At 33.0% G+C, this 23,153-nt stretch overlaps 1 protein-coding gene across 4 annotated transcripts; it reads right to left on the bottom strand.

The window, feature by feature from the left end:
• Positions 1 to 1,766: 1,766 nt before the first annotated feature.
• Setd3 (SET domain containing 3) lies at positions 1,767 to 23,066 on the bottom strand. 4 transcript variants are annotated; one of them, XM_089237784.1, is made up of 16 exons: positions 22,975 to 23,066; positions 20,659 to 20,789; positions 18,839 to 18,931; positions 16,432 to 16,577; positions 16,149 to 16,221; positions 14,699 to 14,809; positions 14,145 to 14,225; positions 13,002 to 13,066; positions 12,588 to 12,646; positions 10,871 to 10,985; positions 8,303 to 8,377; positions 7,550 to 7,649; positions 6,810 to 6,876; positions 4,355 to 4,437; positions 3,664 to 3,803; positions 1,767 to 1,978 (listed from the first exon to the last, which is right to left on the bottom strand). In XM_089237784.1, the coding sequence occupies exons 2-16, from the start codon at positions 20,777 to 20,779 to the stop codon at positions 1,853 to 1,855; spliced, it is 1,455 nt and encodes a 484-aa protein (XP_089093910.1). In that variant the 5' UTR covers positions 20,780 to 20,789; positions 22,975 to 23,066; the 3' UTR covers positions 1,767 to 1,852. The 4 variants fall into 4 exon arrangements, with proteins under 4 accessions (XP_089093910.1, XP_089093913.1, XP_089093911.1 ...); XM_089237787.1 differs by having other exon boundaries at positions 4,355 to 4,434; XM_089237785.1 differs by having other exon boundaries at positions 22,980 to 23,066.
• Positions 23,067 to 23,153: the final 87 nt, after the last annotated feature.

Below are 23,153 nucleotides of genomic sequence, written 5' to 3'. Positions count from 1 at the left end.
TATTAATAATTGTTTTTGTAATTTTTTGATATACCTACACTCTGTGTATCTTGCTCACCTTTGCTTAATGTTATGTTGTTTCTTGTCAACATCTGGACTGTGCGAAGCACCCCGGCTTAGTCGGTTACCATAATTTCACACAACTATGGTCCAAACATCCGTGCTCACTAAAGTATAGATAATCGAAATACTAACATCATCTAGTGGACAAATTGCTACAACAAGCTCTTCTGTGCTATTGATGTTCTGTATTACAAATAATTTAGTACTTACATGTGTTTAATAAATTTTTTACTGTTGCGTGCATATAAAAATAATTATAAAAAAACATAGTAGAAAATTATACTTTGTTCTCAACTATGGTCCAACCATTCTTATGGACCACAAGCTGATATCCCACACTTTCACTCGAATGGATTTAGTGATCTGAAAATTACTCATTGATGATTTCCCCCATGTAACATTTGAACCCTTCATGACCCCCTTGAGAGATGAATTTTCAGAAATTCCGTTTTAGTAGGTATCTACATTAAAAAATATAATATTGACTAAATTTTATATTTAGAGCTTTAGCAATTTTGGACTGTTCCATATAACCTTTGAACCCCCCCCAGGGGGTTGAATTTTGAAAAATCCCTTCTCAGTGAATCTCTGCATTACAATACAGAAATACTAACCAAATTTCATATTTATAGCTTCAGCGGTTTCGGCTCACGCTTCATGGTTAGTCTTTACGTCATGAAACGAAACTTCTGACCAAATTTTAGGATAACTTCAGTGGTTTTGACTCGCTGTGATTTCTTTATGAACCCCCCCCCCCCCATCATTCTTTAGAAGGAATAAAAAGTGTTTAATATTAATGCTTTTGATCTTCCTACTGGAAATATCAGCAAAATAAAAGATTGAATAGTTTGAATGCAGAAGTTATGATTAATCTAGAAAATGGTGTTATTTCGGATCATAGTTCTGTGAAATTACGGTATTGCTTGGTTTGGCAATGGCTCTACACAGTCAGCATGAACCCCCAGTGCCAACAATATCATCATTTTAGGGGGCTCCCTTCCTTTTTGAAATTCTTAGGGCTGCCACAGAAAGCGTGGTCAGCTTAGAACTAGCTCAAAAGCTTATCAATGAAGCACGAAAAAATGTAGTGATCAATTACTATTTCCAATTATGCATATTTCATAAATTAGCAGCAAAAATAGTTAGTGTTCTCAGTCATTTCACTTAACAAACTGCAAGATTACTAACTAGTTAACTGCACATGCACCTCGTGCATATTCCTCTGCCAAATTTCCAACGAATCAGTAAATGCTGGAACGTGTTGTGTGTGGAAAAAGTGTGACCCTTACATATTTATGTTGTAAGAGTAGTGCTTGTTTTATATTCTTGCTGGTGCTTTCATCTGTATTTACCATATTTTAAAGTAAAGTCAGTGAAAAACTGTTAGACTAGAATCTCCTTGTAATCTTATTTCAAAACTCATGGCTTTCTGAAGCTTTTATAACTGAATGCTGTGCACACAAGCTTTCACCTGGGTGTAAAAAAAAATCAAAGGAGAACCGGCCGATTGAGGCAAGCCAGTAGTAAAGTATGTATTTTAACATATTCAGGTTTGAACATAAATTTTACATATTTGTTTGAGGCAACATGATATTTAGTTAATGGTCCTTTGAAAGAAATTGATACTGTTTGCCAAAAAATATTTCAGGTGCAAAATATTTCAAAACACCAATTAGCTTTGAAAGGGGAAAGAACACAATATATTTTATATGCTTAAAAATTATAATAAAAAAAATACTTTATTAAAGCTTTGACTCAAGAAAACACTTTTTTTTTTTCACTCTTCACATCACAATTTCAAAGACTCTTCACAGTAACTCACACAGTCATTAAGTATCTTCTTTTCAATCAAACGCAGCATGATAGCCATCTTACACCGCTGGTTGTCAGCACTCTGGAACATGTTTTCATCTTCCTATGAATGATATACAGAAAAATATTGAAAATTAATCACCACAATTAAATTGAAACTTTCTCTCACCTAAAACTGAACTTGTCTATGTTATTCAAAGTTTATTACATTGCATTATGTTGTTAGATTTTTAATCTCATTTCATTCTGTCACCCAAGCAAAACTGTGGTCAGAAATTTTGTTTCAAAGGAAAGGGGCCAACCAAACTGATAGTACTGTATACTTGACCCCCAATGCGATTCCATATAAAAATCAGTCATTTCCTCACATCTTGGGGTTAGGAGAGGGAGGCTGGCTGCAGCCTTGCACCACAAGGAAACCTAAAATGGAAACCTGTTTTGAATGGAATCAAAAGGTAGTTCATACGGTGATTAGTGTTCTGATGCATACTTTTATACAACAGAAGTCAGTCTAAAGGTCACACATCCATCCTCTTCACACACATCCATCATGGCTCGTCACTGTCTCGTGTCAGTTCAAAAAAAAATTCTTCTTCCCTTCACTGCTAATAACTGTAGTAGCCAGAAATAGTAGAAGAAGAGTATTTTTTCGAACTGAACACAAGTCAGAGATAAGGAGTGGCGAACGTGTGTGAAAAGACCTTAAAACTTGAATATTATTTGTCTCTTGACGTTCTGTTTTGTACAGATTTAACGTCCAGAACTTGGTAATTAAAGCAGATTTCAAACAGAATTTTGCCAGAGTAGGAATCCTCACCAAATGACATGCATAACAGCCAACTCAATACTCACACACCTTTTATAAAAATGGCCCTGCTGAAAGAAAACAGTGAATGATTTTAAAGTGACTTAACAGGACCTTTTTGCAAAGTCAAACTTGTGAACAGTCTTTATCAAAAAAGACATGCAACCAAGGAAGGCCTTGCTTTTTATAACTAAATTGTCATCAGAACAAGACTTCACCGCTTCTAAATTCAAACAGCAGTCCAAGGAATGCAGGCAAACTTTATTACAGCCAAGGTGAAACCAAAGACAAGTTTCTACTGAAAAATCATGTGATCATATCCCATTGATTTGTCTTTTTTTTACAATCTTCCACTATTTTTTACACCATTAAAATATAGTATGTACATGGTTTAGCGCAGACAAAAATCGGCAGCATTTTCTCCAGTAATGTCTCCAGCAATGAGCATTCAATGTATGGTGCTTTGTTTGCATTGTTTTTGAAATATGTATATTGCTTTCAGATTATACAGTCGAATCCCAGTATAATGAACTCCAAGAGACCGGAGAAATCACTTCATTAAAACAAAATTTTGTTACAAAAGAATTCCAGATATTTGCATAGTTCCTATGTAAACTTATTTGGGGGATTAGAAAAGTGTTCGTTAAAATGAGATTTTTGCTATAACAGTATTCGTTAAAACAGGATTCGACCATATTGAATTTACTACCACGTTCTCTCTTGTTTGGAATTCTAAAAAATAAGATGTAAATTTGATGTTTGTACATTTTTTTAACTTGTTTTTCATTACAAAATTAAATCTTACGAAAGAAGAAATAAAAATCTTACGAAAGAAGAAATAAAAATCTTACGAAAGAAGAAATAAAAATCTTACGAAAGAAGAAATAAAAATCTTAAAAAAGAAGAAATAAAAATCTTACGAAAGAAGAAATAAAAATTTCACGAATAAATGAACAATAGAGAATAAAATTCTTCCCACATACCCCTACACTGGTTCCATATGATTTAATTAAAAGGTTGGCTCGATCCTTAAGGAACAAAAGTGCTCTTGATTTTATGTCCTTGCCTTTCTCTGATGTCTCATCGAAGTAAGAATCATCTTCCGAAGCTTCTTTTACTTCACCTAAAATTTAAACATATCCAACGAAAATTTGTTATTTTCTGTTTAATTCATAAAATATCATATTGAAATAAACATATGAACATTGCATCATGAAACAATTTTTTTGCATAATTAATGCTATCTTGCATTAATTATGCAAGATAGCATAATTATTAATTATGCTTAAATAATTTTCTTTAAATTAATGCTATCTTGACATGGCACCATAAGAGCAAATGCATTCCCCAATTGCACTGCCTATATGATTTAATTATAATTTATGCTTCTGTAAGTTTATCACATTTAATATACAATAAAAATAATAAGTATAAGAGAAAACGTTCCAAAAATTGTTTTTGGAAATTTTGTTTCCAAAAAAAAAAAAAAAGTTTTTGTTTTTCCAATCATTGTTTTTTAGAGACAAGCTGCATCACAAGCAGAGATACAGAATGTCAAAACATAATGCAATATTTTCACTATTTTTTGACTTAGACCATCAGCACAGATGCATTTGTTATACTGTGCAATCAGCTTGCAGAAACTCTACAATATGAACACAAAGTTTCATATACCTTCTTTCATCACATATATCTTCAAAAACATCTGCAATTCATCATCTATGATGCCACCTTTTGGAAGTTTGAACACACTGCTGCTGCGATGAAAACAGGAAGAGAAACTTTATACGGCATAAATTGCATTAAAGAATAAACAATTTTTTTGAATTTTCTGATGATATGTTGAAAAAAAAATGAAGCCATATGGATGAAAGGATGTTCGTATTAAAATAAATGCTTTCAAAATCAAAATAAATGAGTGAAATAAACTTGATAGTATAAGAATGATAAGAAAAATTTGGAAAGCAGTTCGTAACAGATGATCATGAATTATTTCTGTAAATCAGATTTTGAGTAGTGTCAAGAAATGTTTGAGTAATGCTGATTCCAGAACAGTGGGATCATGTAGCAGCTAAGATAAATTATAATAACTATTGTTAGAGCCTGAATGTAAGCATCCATGTATATGTGAGTCGACATAGGCAGGTGCTTTGGGAGAGAGTGGGGGGGGGGGGGATCGACCTCTCCGGTGTGAGGGTCTGCCTTTTGTTCTCTCTCTTACAGCAAGCTCCTCAATACATTAAGTTTGAATCCTCTCCTTGAGAGATACACACACATTTTACAGGCCTTCATTCGTCCACCTTAATGGCTGTTTCTAAGCTGTTTTAAGGAATTCAATAGTTCTTGTTACTCCGTAGTAGTGCAAACTTATATGACTAAATTCTCTGTCTCTGGTGAGAACTAGCTAAGTTATTGGAAATCAAACATACAGTCTATAAAAAACATTGGTCTGTCGAGGCGGAGATAGAGGAAAGATGCCATTCAAACCACTATGGAGTGCATCACAGTCCTAAATATGAAAAGAGGAACTATCAAGGCAAAACTCTCACATCTTGAAGGACAGCTAGCTGATGATGATGCTAAACTGGTGGACATAGTTCAAATTTGCAAGAAATTGAGCAGTGTCGTTGAAATCGCGACTGACAACGTATGAAACAGATTCTTCGAAGTGCTAAAGGATGAGGAGGTCAAAAAAGCGGAAGAACTCCTTTGTCTTGAGGGCAGGAATCAAGGTTCAACTGGAGAGACTTCTCTTAGACCGGTATTACACTATAAAAGTTTGATAAAATCCCTTTTATAAAACTTGAAAAATCTAACCAATAAGTTTATTGGCTACATTCTAGAAATGCAACCTGTGACCTTATTAGCTGCATTTTTCAAGTTTTATGAAATGACTTTTATCAAACTTTTATAGTGTAATACCGGCCTAAGATAAAGTGAGCATGGGCTCAGAAACAGAATCATCTGGGAAGGATCAAGGCAGAGGAGGACTTTCTTTCTTTTAAACTGAGCACAACTCAGGTCTATCACCATCTATGGGCGATTTACTACATAGTGAGTTGTGCCGGAAGTGTAACTGTGTGTGTACCTAACAGTCGGTGTGCGTATATAGTGTTGTATTTGATCTTTCAGTGATGCCATTTATATTTCAGAAGTGAAGTGAGTGATGTGTTACTTTGTACTGTTTGTAGGTCTGTTGCTCTCTGTGACAAGACTTCTTAAAGGGGGAGATTGGCTCCCATTCCCGCCTTGAAGTTGAGAACCACAGAAAACCAACTTCAGCCAACCACCACTGTGATGATGGTGGGGTTCAAACCCAGGACTTCATGATGCAAGTCTGTCAATATGACCACTTGATCACCACAGTGGCAGCAGACGAGGGCTACAAATAAAGCTTTCTGAGCTGCAGTTAGTAAAATTTTCTGGTTCATTTGAGAAGTGGAACACATTCAAGTGCCACTTTACTGCAGTCATCAACAACAATGGCAGACTTTTGGATGGACGGAAACTGCTTTACCTACGATCATCGCTAGAAGGAGAGGCAAAACACGTGGAAACGCCAGATGATACCTACTCATCACTGATGAAGGCCTTGGAAATGAGATGCAAAAACAAGCAAATTTCAATAGCTGATAATTTAAAATTTCAATAATTGATAATTATTATCCTAGGTGAATGTGGATGATTAAATTTCAATTTGTAGTCATTTTACAAATCCAGGACGGATTAATTGGATAATTAGAACTTTTTTCCAGAGACTTTGGACTTCGAATTAACCAAGTTTGACTGTAGTACAGCAATGGTTAACTACATTGATTTTATGCTCATAATGTAGACAAAATGATATAATCATTAACCAATCAAAATATTATGAATAAAAGCTGTATAAATATTCTATATAAAATATATTCAAAGATGGATCTGTGAGACCCAACCCATACACGTATAGAACATTTTCTCACCCGTGCACTCACAGGTTAAATAGGATTTTTAACAACTTTCCAGTAATCTGGAAATTTCTGTAATCCTTGGTTCAGTATGTGCCGGATTAGTGAGAGTTGACTATACTTGAACTTAATTGGGTGGAGAAGGATGCTTGCTACAAATAAAAAAAAGAAAAACTACTTACGATGTAACATTTTTCTTTTGGCAGAGATCAATTTTTTGAGAAGCAAGAGGATCACTTTTGCTAACAGCTGGAAAAAATAAAATGTAGGCTTTTATGACCCGTATGGGCAATTTTTATTTTTCTTCTTTTTGTAATATCAAGCTATGACAGACAATTCAATAATACACATAAATACAAATTTGAATAAATGAGAATTTATTTTTTCTGCTTCTACTGGTTCAGATTCATTTAAACTACTTTACAGTGACTTGGCACAGTGAAGGATACCATGTATTGTTCAGTCTTAATATGAAATTATATTCAGATGTTTAGAAATATCCATGACATCACTATTCATGAGAGTAAAGCAATGCGATAAAAATGTATAGAGTTTTCCAATGCCCACGAAATGGATGCTGTGATTACCATCTCCAAGAATGCATCTGTATGCAATTGATCATCATGAACCAGTCAATGACTTCTTTTATGTCCTGATAATTTTTTCTTTTTACATTGGATCTTTGAAAATAAAATAAACAAGTCTGCTTGAACCTTGAATAAGTAGACAGGTTCTCAGAGGTTTTTGATTAATTATGGGAAATTATTAATTTATTGTGTAATCATATGAACGGCTTTACAGCAAATAACATCAAAACAATCTGAGAACATAAGCATAACAGCTGAAATAAAATTCTGTGTCTATGACACAGCCTACAGAATGTACCATGCCAAAAAATATGTGTCAAATTTATTGCACTTACATAGCTTGAGCTCAACAAAGTCATTTACATTGGACGGATACACAAAAGCATTGTGAATGAAAAAATCAGCATTTGACCTTGGTCCATAATATATGAAAACCTACAGAATAAGATATATTTTTTTTACATATATTCAAACAAGAATCTGTATCCGAAACATTTAATTAATATATTTAAAAACCATGTAGTGGTATACTTGCCAGTGATTCTGAACATGAAATTATCTTAAACTAATAGGATATATTGTAATTTTTGGTAAATGAGCTGCACCCATATAAAAAGAAAAATAAAGTTTTTTTTTAGAAAGGAAAAAGCTTTTTTGTATGCCAAAGCTCCATATAAAGATGAATGAAATTCTCATTAAAGAATTAAAAAATGTATCCAAAAATTAAAATAAAACTCAATTTTGCTCTTTGCAACTGAACTTCCATTTTCGAGATTTTTATATTGCTATATATTGCAAAATATTCAGAAAAATTCATTAGAATTCCTCCGAGTTGGAATGCCAGAACAAAAAGTTGTTAGATAGACTGCAGCTTTTAATTGACTGAAAAGCTAAAAATTAACTTAGAAATCTATACATTATTGTAGGAAATTATTATGGTTCTCAACAAAATGACTTTTCCACGGGGCATCTATACTAAAAAAACAATCTCGAATTTGAAAACTTATTCTCTGGAAAATTAATGATTTTATTTGAATTATGATTCAATTACTTTAACCACATGATTTCAGTGCAGAATGACTATATACCTCTTCGCCATTGCTAAAATCTTTCATTGCATATGATTCCAGCCAATCCCTTGTCACATTGAAATCTGTTGCAAACTAAGAGAGAGAGAAAGGTGATAAATAAATTACCTTAACTATTAAATAAATATGCACAGTTTATTGCATATATAATGGAATGAGTTAGAGATGTGAGGTGAGAATATTCTCGGAGAACGAGAATAATTGAGAACATTCATTTTTCTTTTAAATAATGAAATTTTTTTTACTAATTTTGTTTATATTATGAAATATAAATCAGTTTTCATTGCCTGATATTAAAACAAAGCAATTTTTGGCATAATCACTCCCCAATGACGACTTTTAGTTTATCAAAATATGAGACTTTAATATTCTCAGAATATTCTCTTGGTCATGCGATGAGAGGTTTTAAAAGTTTGGTTACGAATATTTTAGAAACTTCAAGATTAAAACCTTAAAAAATTATTTAAAAATTAGATAAATTTTTAGAAATAAGTTCAAAACAAAAAATTTAACCAAAGTTGATTGACAAAGGAAGCTATTCTTATACAATCACCTTCATTCGAAGATGATACAGAACTGTTGTTTTCTTCAATGTACATACACTAATATTCTGTATCACTCACATTTTTTTGTAAGCTGTACAATTCAGCTATGTTGGTTTCATATTCTTGTTTTCAAACTTTAATATCGTGGGCTACAAACTTTAATATTTCTGTCTTCTTGATGGGAAAAGAGACAAGGACATTGAATATTCTCTCAAAAGACTACTATTGTAAATTACTAGAGAATATTCTTATCGAAAATAATGACACTTATTCTCAAGTTATTTATAGAGGATTTATTATAATACATGTTATTACATATATTCTTGAGAATACTCTATGGAAGGACTTGTATAACTGGAGAATATTCTCTGGAAAGACTACTATTAATAACTTGAGAATCATTCTTAAGTTATTAATAATATTTAAGTTTTGATAATATTCCCCAGTAATTTATAAAAAAGTAGTCCTTTCACAGAATATTCTCAAGGATATTTTATATAACTTATATTACAAATAAAAGGAGAACATTCTCATCAAGAACTTATAAGAATATTCTCAAGTTAATTATAATAGAAATTCCTCCAGAGAATATTCTCCTAAGATTATTCTTGAGAATTTTACATCTCTGGAATGAGTGAAACTGAATAATCAGATAAATTGATAATGAAATTAAAATTGAATAGCAAGTGCCTGCCAGCAGAAAATTTTCAAACAATCAAAACATTCACTGCATGGATCTGCGTACAAGCTGTTCTGCTTACAGGCCATATTTTGGTCTAGACTACTCAAGTTATATAAAAGCTAAATTACTTCTTTCGAGGCCAAATATGAATGTTTTAAATTATTTCCATCAGGGTTTTTGTAACTCTTTTTTGGATATCTTTATTAATCGCAATCAACATTTGTATAGTTTGCCTTAATGATGGGCAAACTATGGCCCACTTAGAGGTTCTAGCTGAGTATCCAGCCAGTCACATATTTTAAAATAATAATATAGAAATGTTTTATAATTTTTTTGGCTCATCAAAAAAAAAATTATATTGGCTCGCAAAACTTTTTTTTTTGACTCGTCCTAAAAAAGTGTGTCCATAATTGGTTTACCTAATTCTATTCATATATAAATTAAATTTAACTTGACACCCTATTTCATTCTTTATGACAATTGAATCATCAGTTTTAAGAAGGGAATAAGTCCAAAAATCGTTTTTGAAATTAAAAAAAAAACTGAGTGGTACATTAAGTCCTTAACCCTTTCTGATACGCTACCCTTTAAAGTTGGAATTTCAGAAAGAAAATTTGTACACACCATTCAGGCCTAAGGGAGTATGCAGCTATAATTTTGTAAAGCACAAAATTAAAGCACTTACTGTTTTAATTTCGTGGATGCGCCAAAACTTGAATTTGGGTCTCAATTTTAGGCAAGTTTTGAATGTAAAATGTGGAAACTTATACAGAATAAAGAGATTTGTAAACAGCCAACAAAATAACACAGAATTTTTTTTCTAAAAATCCCTTTTTATATCAAAAAAAAAAAAAATATTTGAAATTTGAACCCATTTCTCTGAAAAATAAGGGTTTTCAAAAAATAAACACAGGCAGAAGTAGGGATCAGCTTTTGCTGTGTTGTTATCTAGTGTTGATGAAGAAGAAGATTCAAAATAATCCATAAACTAATTTTCATTTTATTTACAATTTATTTTAAGTGTTTGAAAAGGGAATTTTTAGACATGCCTGGACTGGGCACACAAAGTTGGAAAGGGTTAAACCTCACGCTTTTCAAGGTCCTCTATCTGCTTTGAGGGACTCGTTTTTTTTTTCTCACCACTCACATGTAGAGCAAAGCTTGAAGGTACCTTAGGGTACAAAAATTATTTTTGCCAATATTTGGTCCTTATTCCATTCTTAAAACTTACGATTCAATTAAATATCTAAAAAAATATTTTGCAGACTGGACAAAAAATGCTTTTTTTCATTTCGATATTCAATTCTTGCGCACACTCTTATACGAGCAGAAATTCCTTACTTTCCCATTCATATGATTGCACATGTCCCAAAGAGGAATAAGAACAGTAGTGTCTGAGTGACCATCTTCTGTGGGAACTGCATTTTGTCTTGTCATGATGGTGGACACCGCCCACCTATAAAAAACAAGATAATAAGCATCCGTAAAAGAGTTTGCAGAAAAGCATTCAAGAACATTATGATGAATCATATTTTGGAACTAGCAATTTGATCCGGCTTGATACATCATTATTGGGACCAAAAAGTATGGGGGGATTCAAGCAATAAGACATCTAAAATGGGTAAATATCTTAATTGGGAGATTTTATTAAGATGGATGCTTTCTACAAAGGTGGGAAAAAAGTAACCAAAGCACCAAGAACATTGATTGACTATCCAGATGCATACCTGCAGTGTCAAAAGGTTGGAAAAGGTTCTTCTTTTACTAATTCTGTATATTAATCCTTGGTGTTTTGAGAATCTTAGATTCATAACAGATTTTACAAAACTTTCTTTTCTCCATAGTAGTTAGGAAGATCAATTGTGTCTAAAGGCGATTTTATTCCAGCAAACCACTGTTTTGTTTTGCTTAATTTTGTTTCTTGTATCTCCTAACATATTTTTCCAAGAATTTTCATGTGACAAAGATGCATAATATCCAGAATGTTCAACACATTACCTACATCATAGTTATAGCCTTTTCTTTGGAAATTTTTTATTTTTTCTCTCATTGCCCCCCCACCCCCGCAAATGAGCCCATAGGACCTTATGTTAAATCCATAGGTTTTATTGTCCCCCATAGACCATTCCATTGCCAGCCAGAGGGTGATATTGCCCAATTTGGGAAACACTGACCTACATAACACGATTAAATAATCGACGTTTGGGTGTACCCAAAATTCCAAAACGAACACGGCTATACGCATTCGGAATTTTGGGTACACCACAACGTCGATTATTTAATCGTATTATCAAACCCAAAAGGTAATCCATTTTTCTACTGACCTACATAGTTCTCATTTCTCGATCTGATCTCTTTTTAAAAAAATTACGATATGTAAAGTAATTTATTTATTTATTTCTGCAACATTGTTAGTCCAAAGCCTTATACAAGAGACGATATTTTACAAAAATTGTTTTCACTGTGAATAGAAAAAAAAGTAGCAGCATATCAAGTCTGCAAATGAGGTGATATAAAGTCGAGTTCTGCTATAGCAAACCAGCTTGTAATGAACTCCTAGATATGAGGAATGAAATTTTTGGACTTGTTCTCTGCGCTATTATCTTATTGATTCAGATATAGTAAATATCAGGACATTATCTTATAATTTGGCTCTATAGTGAAGCTCTAAATTAGATGTTACAAACCAAATTTCCAATACGAAATGTGTTATGATGCATGATTGTGTACTGAAGTTATATTTATTGGGACTTCAAAAAATGGCTGATAACAGAAAGTTTCTGTGATGAGAGTGATTCCACTGAATTTATTATATTCAGCAATGTTTATCATGAAAAATAACAACCTGAACATTTGCAAATGAAATAGTTTAGCAGCATGGAAAATGTACAAGAAATAAGGTTTTTTAAGCTATATAATCATGATTCTGATCACTTTGAACGTTTTATTTGCTTACTGAAATAGATCAGTATGTGTATCAGTCATACAGATACAAATTTTGTACATTTAAAAACTACAAAACCATGATTTTAATTAAATTCGGTCACAACACACTTACTTATACAAGTCGTATGTAAAAAATGGACCAATATCAAGAGACTTTGCATACTCATTCCTCTACAAAAAAAAATAAGAAATTTATTTCAATTGACCCTCTTTCTGTATCCATTTGAATATCAATAACAAAGTAATAATAAATTATGATCATAGCCATATCCCCAAAGTTACCTGAATGAATCAATGATGAAATTTTAAGTCAGGGCCCAATTTCATTATCAAATAATTACTTGATAATCATTTCTCTATTTATTTAATTTGTATTACTGTTATTATCAATACAATTTCTTCTTAAATTTTTTAAAACACATACATTTTATGCTCCAGTAAAACACAAAATTTTACACACAGAATATGTATGGTAAGTATGTCAGAAGAAGAAAAATAATTTTTTATTTTTTCAAAAAGTTCTCACCTGAAACATCAACGAGAAGTAAGCATATTGCCTGGCTACACTTTGGCACGTGTTTACGACTTTCTCTATTTAGATCAGAAATGAATAAAACTTCATAAGTATTATAAAATCTCCATTAAATATTTAAAAATAAAACAATAAATAATGGTAGGTAATAAGTAAATACAGATACAATGAAAATCAATTTAATATGCAAATTAAAACCACAAAACTGAAAAAAAAACAAATTACAGTTTTTCTTGGAATAAGAGCTGATTAAAACAAAAATCAAACATTACATTAAAACAATTATGAGCTTAGCATAAATGCAGCATTGTCTTATCTCCCACTTTTTTGAAGAAATTTAACTTCTTAGAAAGGAAGAATATTATCTTTCAGGAAATTTGAATTGCTTGGAACTAATTCTGAATGTATGAAATGCAATTTAATTAACTGATATTTGATAATGAAATATAGCTCAACTCCCTATTATATATCTGATTCTACAACAATTTACTAACTAGATATCTAACATCATGTAACCCTCTTCCTGTATTTATTTGAATATTAATAACAAATGAATAGTAAATTATGATTTTAGTTACCTGAAAGAACCAACGATAACATTGTAAGTCAGGGCATAATTTCATTATCAAATAAATATTAGTTAATTGGGATTAAAACTAGAGAAAAACACTTGTCATTTGGTGAGATTTACGATAAAAATGGTAGTTATTCCCACACAATATAAGTACCATATTATAAAGAGGTTCATCTTGAGACTGAGGACTATAAAAAATCTATGTTGCCTTATGACTGCAATCTGGTTTTTAATACACAAATACAAGGACTACAACAAGCAAATTGCCCAACAAGGTTGTTAGTCAAGTCAAGATATAGCATACCCCCTAACTTACATCAATAATTCATTCCAAAAGTTGATTACGATGCAAGTCAAGTCCAGTTAAATGTTTCTACTGATAATGCCCCCCCCCCCCCCAGACATGTCAAAAGCCTTTTGACATATGTGGGGGACATATCAATTTTGACATATCTTTAGCACATTGTAACTTAAATATAACCAACCATTCAGGTGCAATGTAAAAATATGTGGTTTTATTTCCTTAACTGAGATATTTGAAGAGAACACAAAAAGTATCCCACCAATTGTCGGAGATCTTTGTAAAAGTTCCAGTTCTTCAAGACTGTAGTACAACACAGTGTCATACCTGGATGGAAGAATAGCTAAATGACCAATTAAGGAGGAGAACGCACAAGCAAAAAACCAGTTATCATCAGCACGTCTTTGCTTTGTAATTTTTTCTTTGAACATGACAAAGCTTGTCATTTTCCTAGAGTAAAAGTTTTTGTTTGATTTATATAAAATTTATTCACTTAAAATGAAGTGAGTATGTGACACTTAGTTGGTCACATACTTTAAGAGGTTATTACAATGTTACACGATATTTAGATGAAATGAATTGATAAAAAAGTAAAAATTAAAAAATTCTAAACAGACTCAGGAACTAATATTTATATGGTTAAGTTATTCTATAAGTAACTTAATTAGGCAAGTTAACTCACAAGTCATGCAGATATAATAAGTTTTTCATCAACACATTTATTAGGGAAAAACTCTTCTCATTAATGACCTGTGCCTTAACATGAAAATTTTCATTTTACACAAATCTATGAATTATGAATAAAAAAAAAGATACAGATATAAGGTGCCCAATATGAGTTTTTATCCAACATTTCCATGATCAGGAACAGCGACAATGCAACATTGGGCATACTCTGAAGTATTTTGTCTTCTTTGATAAGAGGACCTGTAAAAATATGAAAATAATTAAATGACACACATGTTAATATCATACATTCCTTAAACTGGCATTACACTTTAAAAGTTTGATAAAAAGTTTTATAAAACTTGAAAAATGCAACCAATAAGTGTATTGGTTACACTATAGCAAATGTAACCAATAGGTTTATTTGTTGTTTTTTCAACTTTTTTAAAAGATCTTTTATCAAACTTTTATAGTGTATGATCCAGCCTTATAATGAAACCTCTCACAGCTGGAACCACCATTTAAAATTCCATACAAAAATGTTTACAAGGTGCTTGTATGGTTAAGTAGTAGTAACCAACAAAATATTTTTACATGAGCAGCACAGAGAACCCTATAGGCTGAGAATTGGGTGGGGGTACAAAAGATCATGATCTGGTCTGAGACTGATGCATTTGGTGTTCTTCTTAAATATTCTACAACTTGTGAGATAATTTCTGGACAAAGTGTGCTGCATGTTCCTGCTCAATTGACAACAAGAGTTAAGGTGTGAGAAGTCCTTTGATTGACATTTACCTTCTGTCAAATGCATTATCTGCTTCTTGTGAGAATAAGAGAGAAAAAATGTAAACATTTAGCTGAAAAATTTTTAAGCTCACCTTTTTGGTTTCCTTGTTAAATGTAAAAAGAAAAATACTTACATGCTAAAAAATACAGAATTTAAATATTGTATCAAGCAAAATATATTAATTTCCTTGTTATGCCCAGAATACTACGAAATGTGGAATAGTTATGAGTGATTCTTACTGTATTCATCATATTCATAATCACTGCAGTTTTCAAAAGTGCTGAGCTAGAATTCTCTATGGAACTTTGGAAATGCAGTAAAATCTCTTATTAAAAATATAGCAAACAAAGTATTTTGGATATGAATGAATATCTCTCTGAAGAGCTGCGAGAGGGATAAAATGATGTCTTCAGATTCGCTAAAGGGATAGACAATTTATTTGACCATTTATCTAGTGTTGTATAAATCAAACAAAATTATTTCACACGTTGTAAAATATTTAAGAAAGATCAGATGCATTGGTAACAGAGACTGCTTAAGAAAGGTCTGTGAGCCATATAATAAGAACTTAACAAATTCTTATCGACATGGCTAAGTTTTGGAAGACACTTTTACTGTCACAACGTCAGTTATTTTCTATCAGTCGTGTATTTAGTTACTAAATCATTTTCTTTTTACACATTACATGTTTAATATTTCATAGAAAATCTTAAATAATTGCACACCATATCATTCAACAATCATAGTATCTATGTCTTGATTAAAAAAACAAAAACTGTAATTGATGTTTGAGTATTCAGTCAGCATACACACCCAATTTTGATGACATTGCATTCTCAACAGACATCATCATCTTTCTTGGAACTGTCAGGAACTTCTCAGATTCCTATGAAATAAGTTATATGTGAAAAGAGTGTTGCGATGTTTTATTCAAAAGTGGTTACTGTATTTCATAAATTATGAAATTATCCCCCCCCCCTTCCTTTAAAAATAGGTTTGAAAAACTGAGTGCATTATATATTATATTCATACATGTTGACAATATACAAATACAATGTTAACGATGGTATCACAGAAAATAGTCATAATTACTTACTTTTAAATCTGACTTAGTTACCATTCCATAATTCCCATTGGACACTTCTTTTATAGAGACCAAATTGAATTCTGCACCTTGATCTTTGCACCATGAAAAGAATTCTTCCCAATGTTCTTCTCTATTAAGAACTGGAGGCACATAATCTGCATACAAAAAAGTGGCTGTTTTTAAAACATATAAATAGCAATAAAACAATACATAAGATTACCACTGGTTATGCTTCTTCTGAGTTGTTATTCTACTACTAAACCACACATGCACTTCATTCCCATTCCTCTATGGAACTTCTAACGAATTGGAACATGTTGGAATGTGCGTGTACCTGTAGTGAACTTGGCATGAAGTTTGTTTCTGTGCAGTGCTTGTTATGTATACTGCTGACTAGGGCCACAACTGGGGGGGGGGGGGAGCAGATGGGTCTGGTGCTCTGCCCCTTTACTAAAAAAGGGCGCAAAATTTTTACTTATAACTGCTACTTCTACATTATAGTGGGGGGAGGCAAAATATGTGATTGCCCCAGCTTACAAAGTATCTAGTTGCAGCCCTGGTGCCATCATCTGCCATCAGTTTTTCTCAGTAGTTCAGAGGTTAAACAAGTAGATATAATAACAAATAAATATGCAAATCAAAGAGCTTGTTACAAGAACCAGATAACTTCATTTCATAAAAAAGTTTCCAGAGATGAGTATTTTTCACAGAGAATGATTTAATTCCATAAATGTTGGTGCTCAGCAAACAGTTACTTTCAACTCACAATATATTATTTGCTGCATCAAACGAAAGATGATATTTTTTGTATAAAAAGCCACAGAAACCTTAAAATGATAAAGAAAATGGAACTATCTGGTTCTTATACCGCACTGTTTTTGAAAAACTCTAATCAGGAACAAGTGCAATAAAATTTTCATTCATTCACATTAATCCTCGGCATGCTCCTATCATTCAGGTATGATCACAGTAGCGTGTTTCATCATCCTGAGATGATCTGGATTTTTTCTTTTCAACATGAAGTTCTTAAAATTACACACAGATGTGACAATAGCATATCATTATTAATTTTTTTCGTTTCAACTTTTTTCCAACACATTTGTTTGAATTTTTGCTTTTTGTATTTCTATTCCAGCGGTTCTCAACCAGTGCTCCGTGTGAACTCCCTGGGGCCCCACGGCCGCTCGAGGAAAATAAAATAAAAAAAACCCAGCAAATTAAAAAAAAATTATAAATATTTTTGAGTAATAAAAATAAGTCAGTAACTTTGATGAATAAATAGAAGATAGGCCTACGAGGCTCCGCCATAGAAATTACATACCGGAAAGGGCTCTGTGCGTCAAAAAAGGTTGAGAACCGCTGTCCTATTCTATTATAGGAAATGTTGGTTGAATGTGAAAATGGTGCTTTATGTACACCACGCAATGGAAAGAGACCATTTTCTGCACACAAATCAAATAGAGGGAGAACGCTATGGAACACTGTTCAGTAACACTATATATTCTATAATATAATATGTAAATTTTCAAATGCTCTTACAAATTTTATAACATTAAGATTTTTGGGGCCTCAAAATTCTTTTCGCACTAGGCCCCCAGCACTGGTAAGGGTGTTGTCCTGATGCGCCTTCATATCGCACGTACCTTCTGAATTGATTTGTTCATAATTTGTTACTAAATTACCGTGTATATACTGGTGTATAAGCTGACTTCCCCCCCCCCCTTCAGGACCACCAAAACCGCAATAAATTTAAAACCTGTGTATAAGCAGACAGCAAAAAATCTGTGCACATTTCAGAGAAAAAAATTCTTATATTTTCATGCAAAGTGAATAGCCTGCGGAAATTTACAACAGAAAATGATTCAAACTTTTTAATCCGTTTCTTCTAAGTCTCCAAGCTCACAGTAATCTATCAGATCATCATAGGTGGTGTGGCATCTTTGCTTTTATCTTCATCTGGGCTGTCTCATCGCCATTGTCACTTTCAAAGAGGATATCATCTTCAGTTCCGTCCATCGCATTGCTGATGAAACACTTTTTGAAGGATCGGATGATAATTTTGGCAGAAACAGAATTCCACGCCTCGTGTACCCATTGGCACACTAGGCCAATGTCAGGTTTCTTCAAGGTACCACTTTTTTGTAGTTTCTTTATCATCGAAACTCATCCATTCGATCCACAAATTCCTCAAATAGCCTTTGAGAGGCTTGTTGATGCTCACATCTAAAAGCTGTACAATCAACGTTAGCCACCACTAACCAATGATGTTTTCGATTTCTTTGACATTATTGGGGGTTTGAACATATCCCATACCAATAATGCTGGTTTCTCCCAACACTGCTACATGTCAGCTGATTGTTTTTTCGATTTTCAATGTGATACAATAAAAGTTTAAAAAAATTTAAAAGTGTGTTACCTTTCTCCATCTTTTGTATTTCTTGCAACAGCTCATACAGATCTTTGTATCCCAATATACTTTTCTTTGTGTTTGCGGTAACATCAATGCATCCTATAGAATAAAATATACTTAGGGTAATACTTGCATTTCATCCTTCATCGCAAACATAAAACATAACATTAGTATGTGTGTACTATACATTCACTAGTCCATCAAGCCCCTCAGAAATACAAAACAGTACTTAATGAATAGTAAATTTTCATATGGTGATTATGTAAAAACAATATTAATCCACCGAATAACAAAATAGCTGCTAACATCTACAAACAGAACAATCTTGATGATTCAAAATGAATGGGACAGAGACTCCTCCAGATTACTGAAAACCTTGATTACACTGAAAACCATGTATTTAACTTTTAAAAAAAAGCAGTGGACTGTTTCATTGATACAGCTAGTGGTGTCCAATGGTATGTTTAAATGTGAACATGTCTTTCGTGCCTCATTAAAAAAGCAGCCTGGTACCAAACTTGAAGACGTCTTTAAATTGATGGGTTAGGGTTTTCCTAAACAGAATTTTTATATGTTTACACCACTTCTAATTGCACCCAGTGACTTTTTACTTTTTCACAATACAGACTGATACTCAAATTTGAAAATGCATCCACATTAATAAGGTATTACTGTTAGATTTATCTGAACAAGACCTATCCATAGACCATAAGAGGGTATAGGCTCTTTGAATAGAAGGGGGGAAACACCCTAATAGTCCCCCCGCAATGCCTTTAACTTTTGTTGTTCCACCATTGACTTTTGTTGTCGAGCCCCATCCCTGCGGCTTTTACAAAAATTTTAAAATATACAATAGAACTGGACAAACAAGGCGATATATATATATTATATTTCTTCAACATATTTTTTTCATTGTCATTTTTTTGTTCAATATGTTTTTTTAAAAGGCAGGCATCAGGGAACAAGGGTTGGCATTTTTAATGCAATCAGACATAGCCACTCTTCAGAAACACCTACTTTTCGAACCATGCATGGAGTTCCCCCAATAACAACCCTCTGCATAGGTTCTATTTCACTCTCATAAAATTCCATCTTGTATTCATATTTTCTTCAAATAATTCATTTTAAGTATATATATATATACATATATTGAGTATATGTTCTTTGCCCCCCCCCCCCCAAAAAAAGTTGAAATGATGAGCCTGGCTCAACTATATGATATATGAGTTTTCTGTTGGCAACGGTATTTAATTTCAAAGACACATTCACATCAAAAAGACCACATTACTTGCATTTTATGAACAAAAAAAATAAACAAGTTGCTTTCTTAGAAAAATAGAAACTGGGTCTGTATAAAGGTTCTAGGGAAAAAAAAAATTTCATCACCTCCCACCAGTGAGTGCTCTTTGTAGGAACTTTAAATTTCTGAATTAATTCTAGGGGAGCTAACTTTTGAGACTCTACTATAGGTGGAACTGATTAAAGAAACAGTAAAATTAATGGTTAAAATAATTTTCTTTCATGCCAAATTGCCTAAGCTATTTCTAACTAACATGTGACAATTTTTCCCCTACTTTCTTCTAAAAACATTTAAATACATAGGGCCTAATTATTTTGTTGCTATTACAAGATACACAGTTCGAAGAAAACTTTGAATAGTTGCTCTTGATTACAAACAAGGGTGAAAGAGTAGATCAGACTTATTTTTGACAACTCAATAGTGAGTTACTAAGACCCATTTAAAATCCAAATTATATAACTAGAATTACAGCTACCAAAGTGTATAACGAATGTATACATCAAACGCCTGAACATAAAGTTCTCACTGTTTAATAGTTTTGATATCAATGGGTGTAATTTGTTCTTCATTTGATTTGGAATCCTTCTCCATCTTGTCTCTGTTTTTGTTGCCGTTTTCTCTGATGACTTTTTTCCATTTTTACCCATCTTTCAGGATCTGAAAAAAACATCAAAAACATGACTGTTTAATCAAAAACTAATTGATATAGAGAAACATTTAATCAAATTTAAATCAATACAATTGAAACAACAGTTGAACATGTCTGTAACAAACACTGATGTATAACTAAATATTTCTATATCAAAGTTATCCCTGTCTCATGCAGAGAGCAGGCATACCTTCAAAACAATACTCTCATAACATGAAAATTCAGGCATTTGCCATTTTAAGGGGGAGGGACAACTTTTTTGTCTGGGTAAGGGAGCCTAGGGTGACAAAAGATTGAGAACCACTGCATTAAAGAACAGCATGTGGTTAAAAAAAATTGTTTTCAATGCTAAATGTCCACAATCATATCTCCAAAGAAAAAAAAATGTATTTCTTTTAGGCATTTTATTACATATGACTTTAATTAAAACTCTGATTACTTTTTATATAGATTGGCCTTACTCCCTATTTTAAGAATGGTCAGATTGTGAAAAATTTGTATCTTTCATTTAAATTGTATTCCATTTTGCTCAAATGCATACTTTTTTTTAAGCTGGTACAGATATAATGAAGTTTGTGTACAACAAACAGTTTGGCTGTTTTTTACTTCGTTAGAAGTGGCTCCAACTGCACTTTCAATGTACTTTACATTTATGATTACAACCAGAGGTGGATTTATAGTTTTGCCTCCTGTGGGCTACATGAATTTTGCTGCCTTTCTCCCGTTCTTGTCTAATTTTCATGAAACACACTCCTAGGCTATATTCCGCTCACCTAACCCTTTTCTGTAAATATGCCTCTGCCTCTAATTCACTCACATGCTTACATAATTTCTTGGTCGCTAGCATGCCAACAAATTTTTAAAGCTGGGTTTTCCTAGCAGGTTTTTCTGCACCCTGTGGACCGAATAGAATCATTTACCATTGGCAGAAACATGTAACTTACGCCAGGCTTTCCTAGGATTATGATTTCTGCGCTGTGTGGAGCATGAAGGAGGGGACTGGTTAAAAACCTGAAATTCAGGTTTTTTTTAATGTAGAAGCGGTTTCACGCTGTACAGATAACCTGCTCCTAGGAAAACCTGGCTTTAATCACTCTATACGCTTATGTTTTCCTAGCATGGTGCATCAGCTCAGGGCAGCTATCCAGTATATGGCCCTATCATCAGCTATTCTTACATCTGCATGCTCTGGTTTGAAGGGAAAGAAAACAACGAAAATGAAGAGAAGATTGAAGAAACACGCAGCACACGACACATTTGACCACTCCAGAGGCAGTCGGCCAATCACACCCGATGTAAAGCACTAGAATAAGGCAGGTTATGCTCCGAAAGAAAACAGTCATACTGCTTTTCCTGTTGGTGAATGGATGGTATGTAGTGCTGGGTAATTCGCGTTGCACCCGCTGTTAAAAATCTGTTCCTAGGACAACCCAGGTTTAGGTCAGGTTATTCTTTTGGTTATTCTTTCACTGACCGGCCCTCTTCCCGGTCATTCACATTATGCTCTTGCTTCTCTTCAATCTACGAGCTAGTCTTTCACCTTTTACTAAAGATTCACGATTGCACTGTTTTGGTCAATCACTTGTTTGCACATTTTCTAAATCACTCCCACGTTTGCAAACCCTTAGGTTACTCACATGTTTACAAACTTTTTTGCAGTCACATTTTTGCTCACTGACTTGGTTTCCAGCTTGCTTTCCAGGTAGCATTTTTGCTCTCTAGGTCACTTTTTAGGTCACTCACTGACCTAGTCCCTCACTGTTCAAGTAGAGGCGGATTTGTGGTTTTACCGCCTATGGGAACACACAGGTTTCGGCACTCTTCTCCCATTCTACTAATTTTCTTGACAAGTCAAACTTGCTGCCCTGGGTTATAGCCTACCAAGTCCCCCTTTTAAACACGCCTCTGATAACAACACTGCCAGCATTGAACATTTGACAAATTACTCTTTGACATGACAGGTTCTCAACGTCTTTAAACGGAATTAATAGAACAATATTTCGAGGGATTATACAATTTCTTTTCCAGTATGCAATACAATTTGTAACATGATACTTCATAACCCAATTTCTCCAAAGCGAGAACAAGCTACAAGGAAAATCATCATGAGAACCAATGAAACACATTAAACCGTATATCGTATTACTTCTATTGAAATTTAATTCATACACAAATACAGAGCAATGTCATTACTTTACTTGACAAGTCCTAGAGCTACCCACATGGGGTTTTTAAACATTTCGGCACTCTCTGATCATGGACCTCTCTTTTTTTTTACTTTTTTTAAATTTACAAAATCTACGGACTTCGTTAGAGAAATATGCTCTTTTATTTGATTCGTCCGTGAGCTGTGACTTCAATAACAACTACGA

This window comes from Pholcus phalangioides, unplaced genomic scaffold, assembly GCF_987345545.1.
Source record: "Pholcus phalangioides strain wild (caught in Gottingen) unplaced genomic scaffold, Ppha-v1.0 ptg000010l_1, whole genome shotgun sequence".
Lineage (NCBI taxonomy): Eukaryota > Metazoa > Arthropoda > Arachnida > Araneae > Pholcidae > Pholcus > Pholcus phalangioides.
Note: the sequence above shows the minus strand (reverse complement) of the source record. Positions and strands in the feature narration are given on the sequence as shown.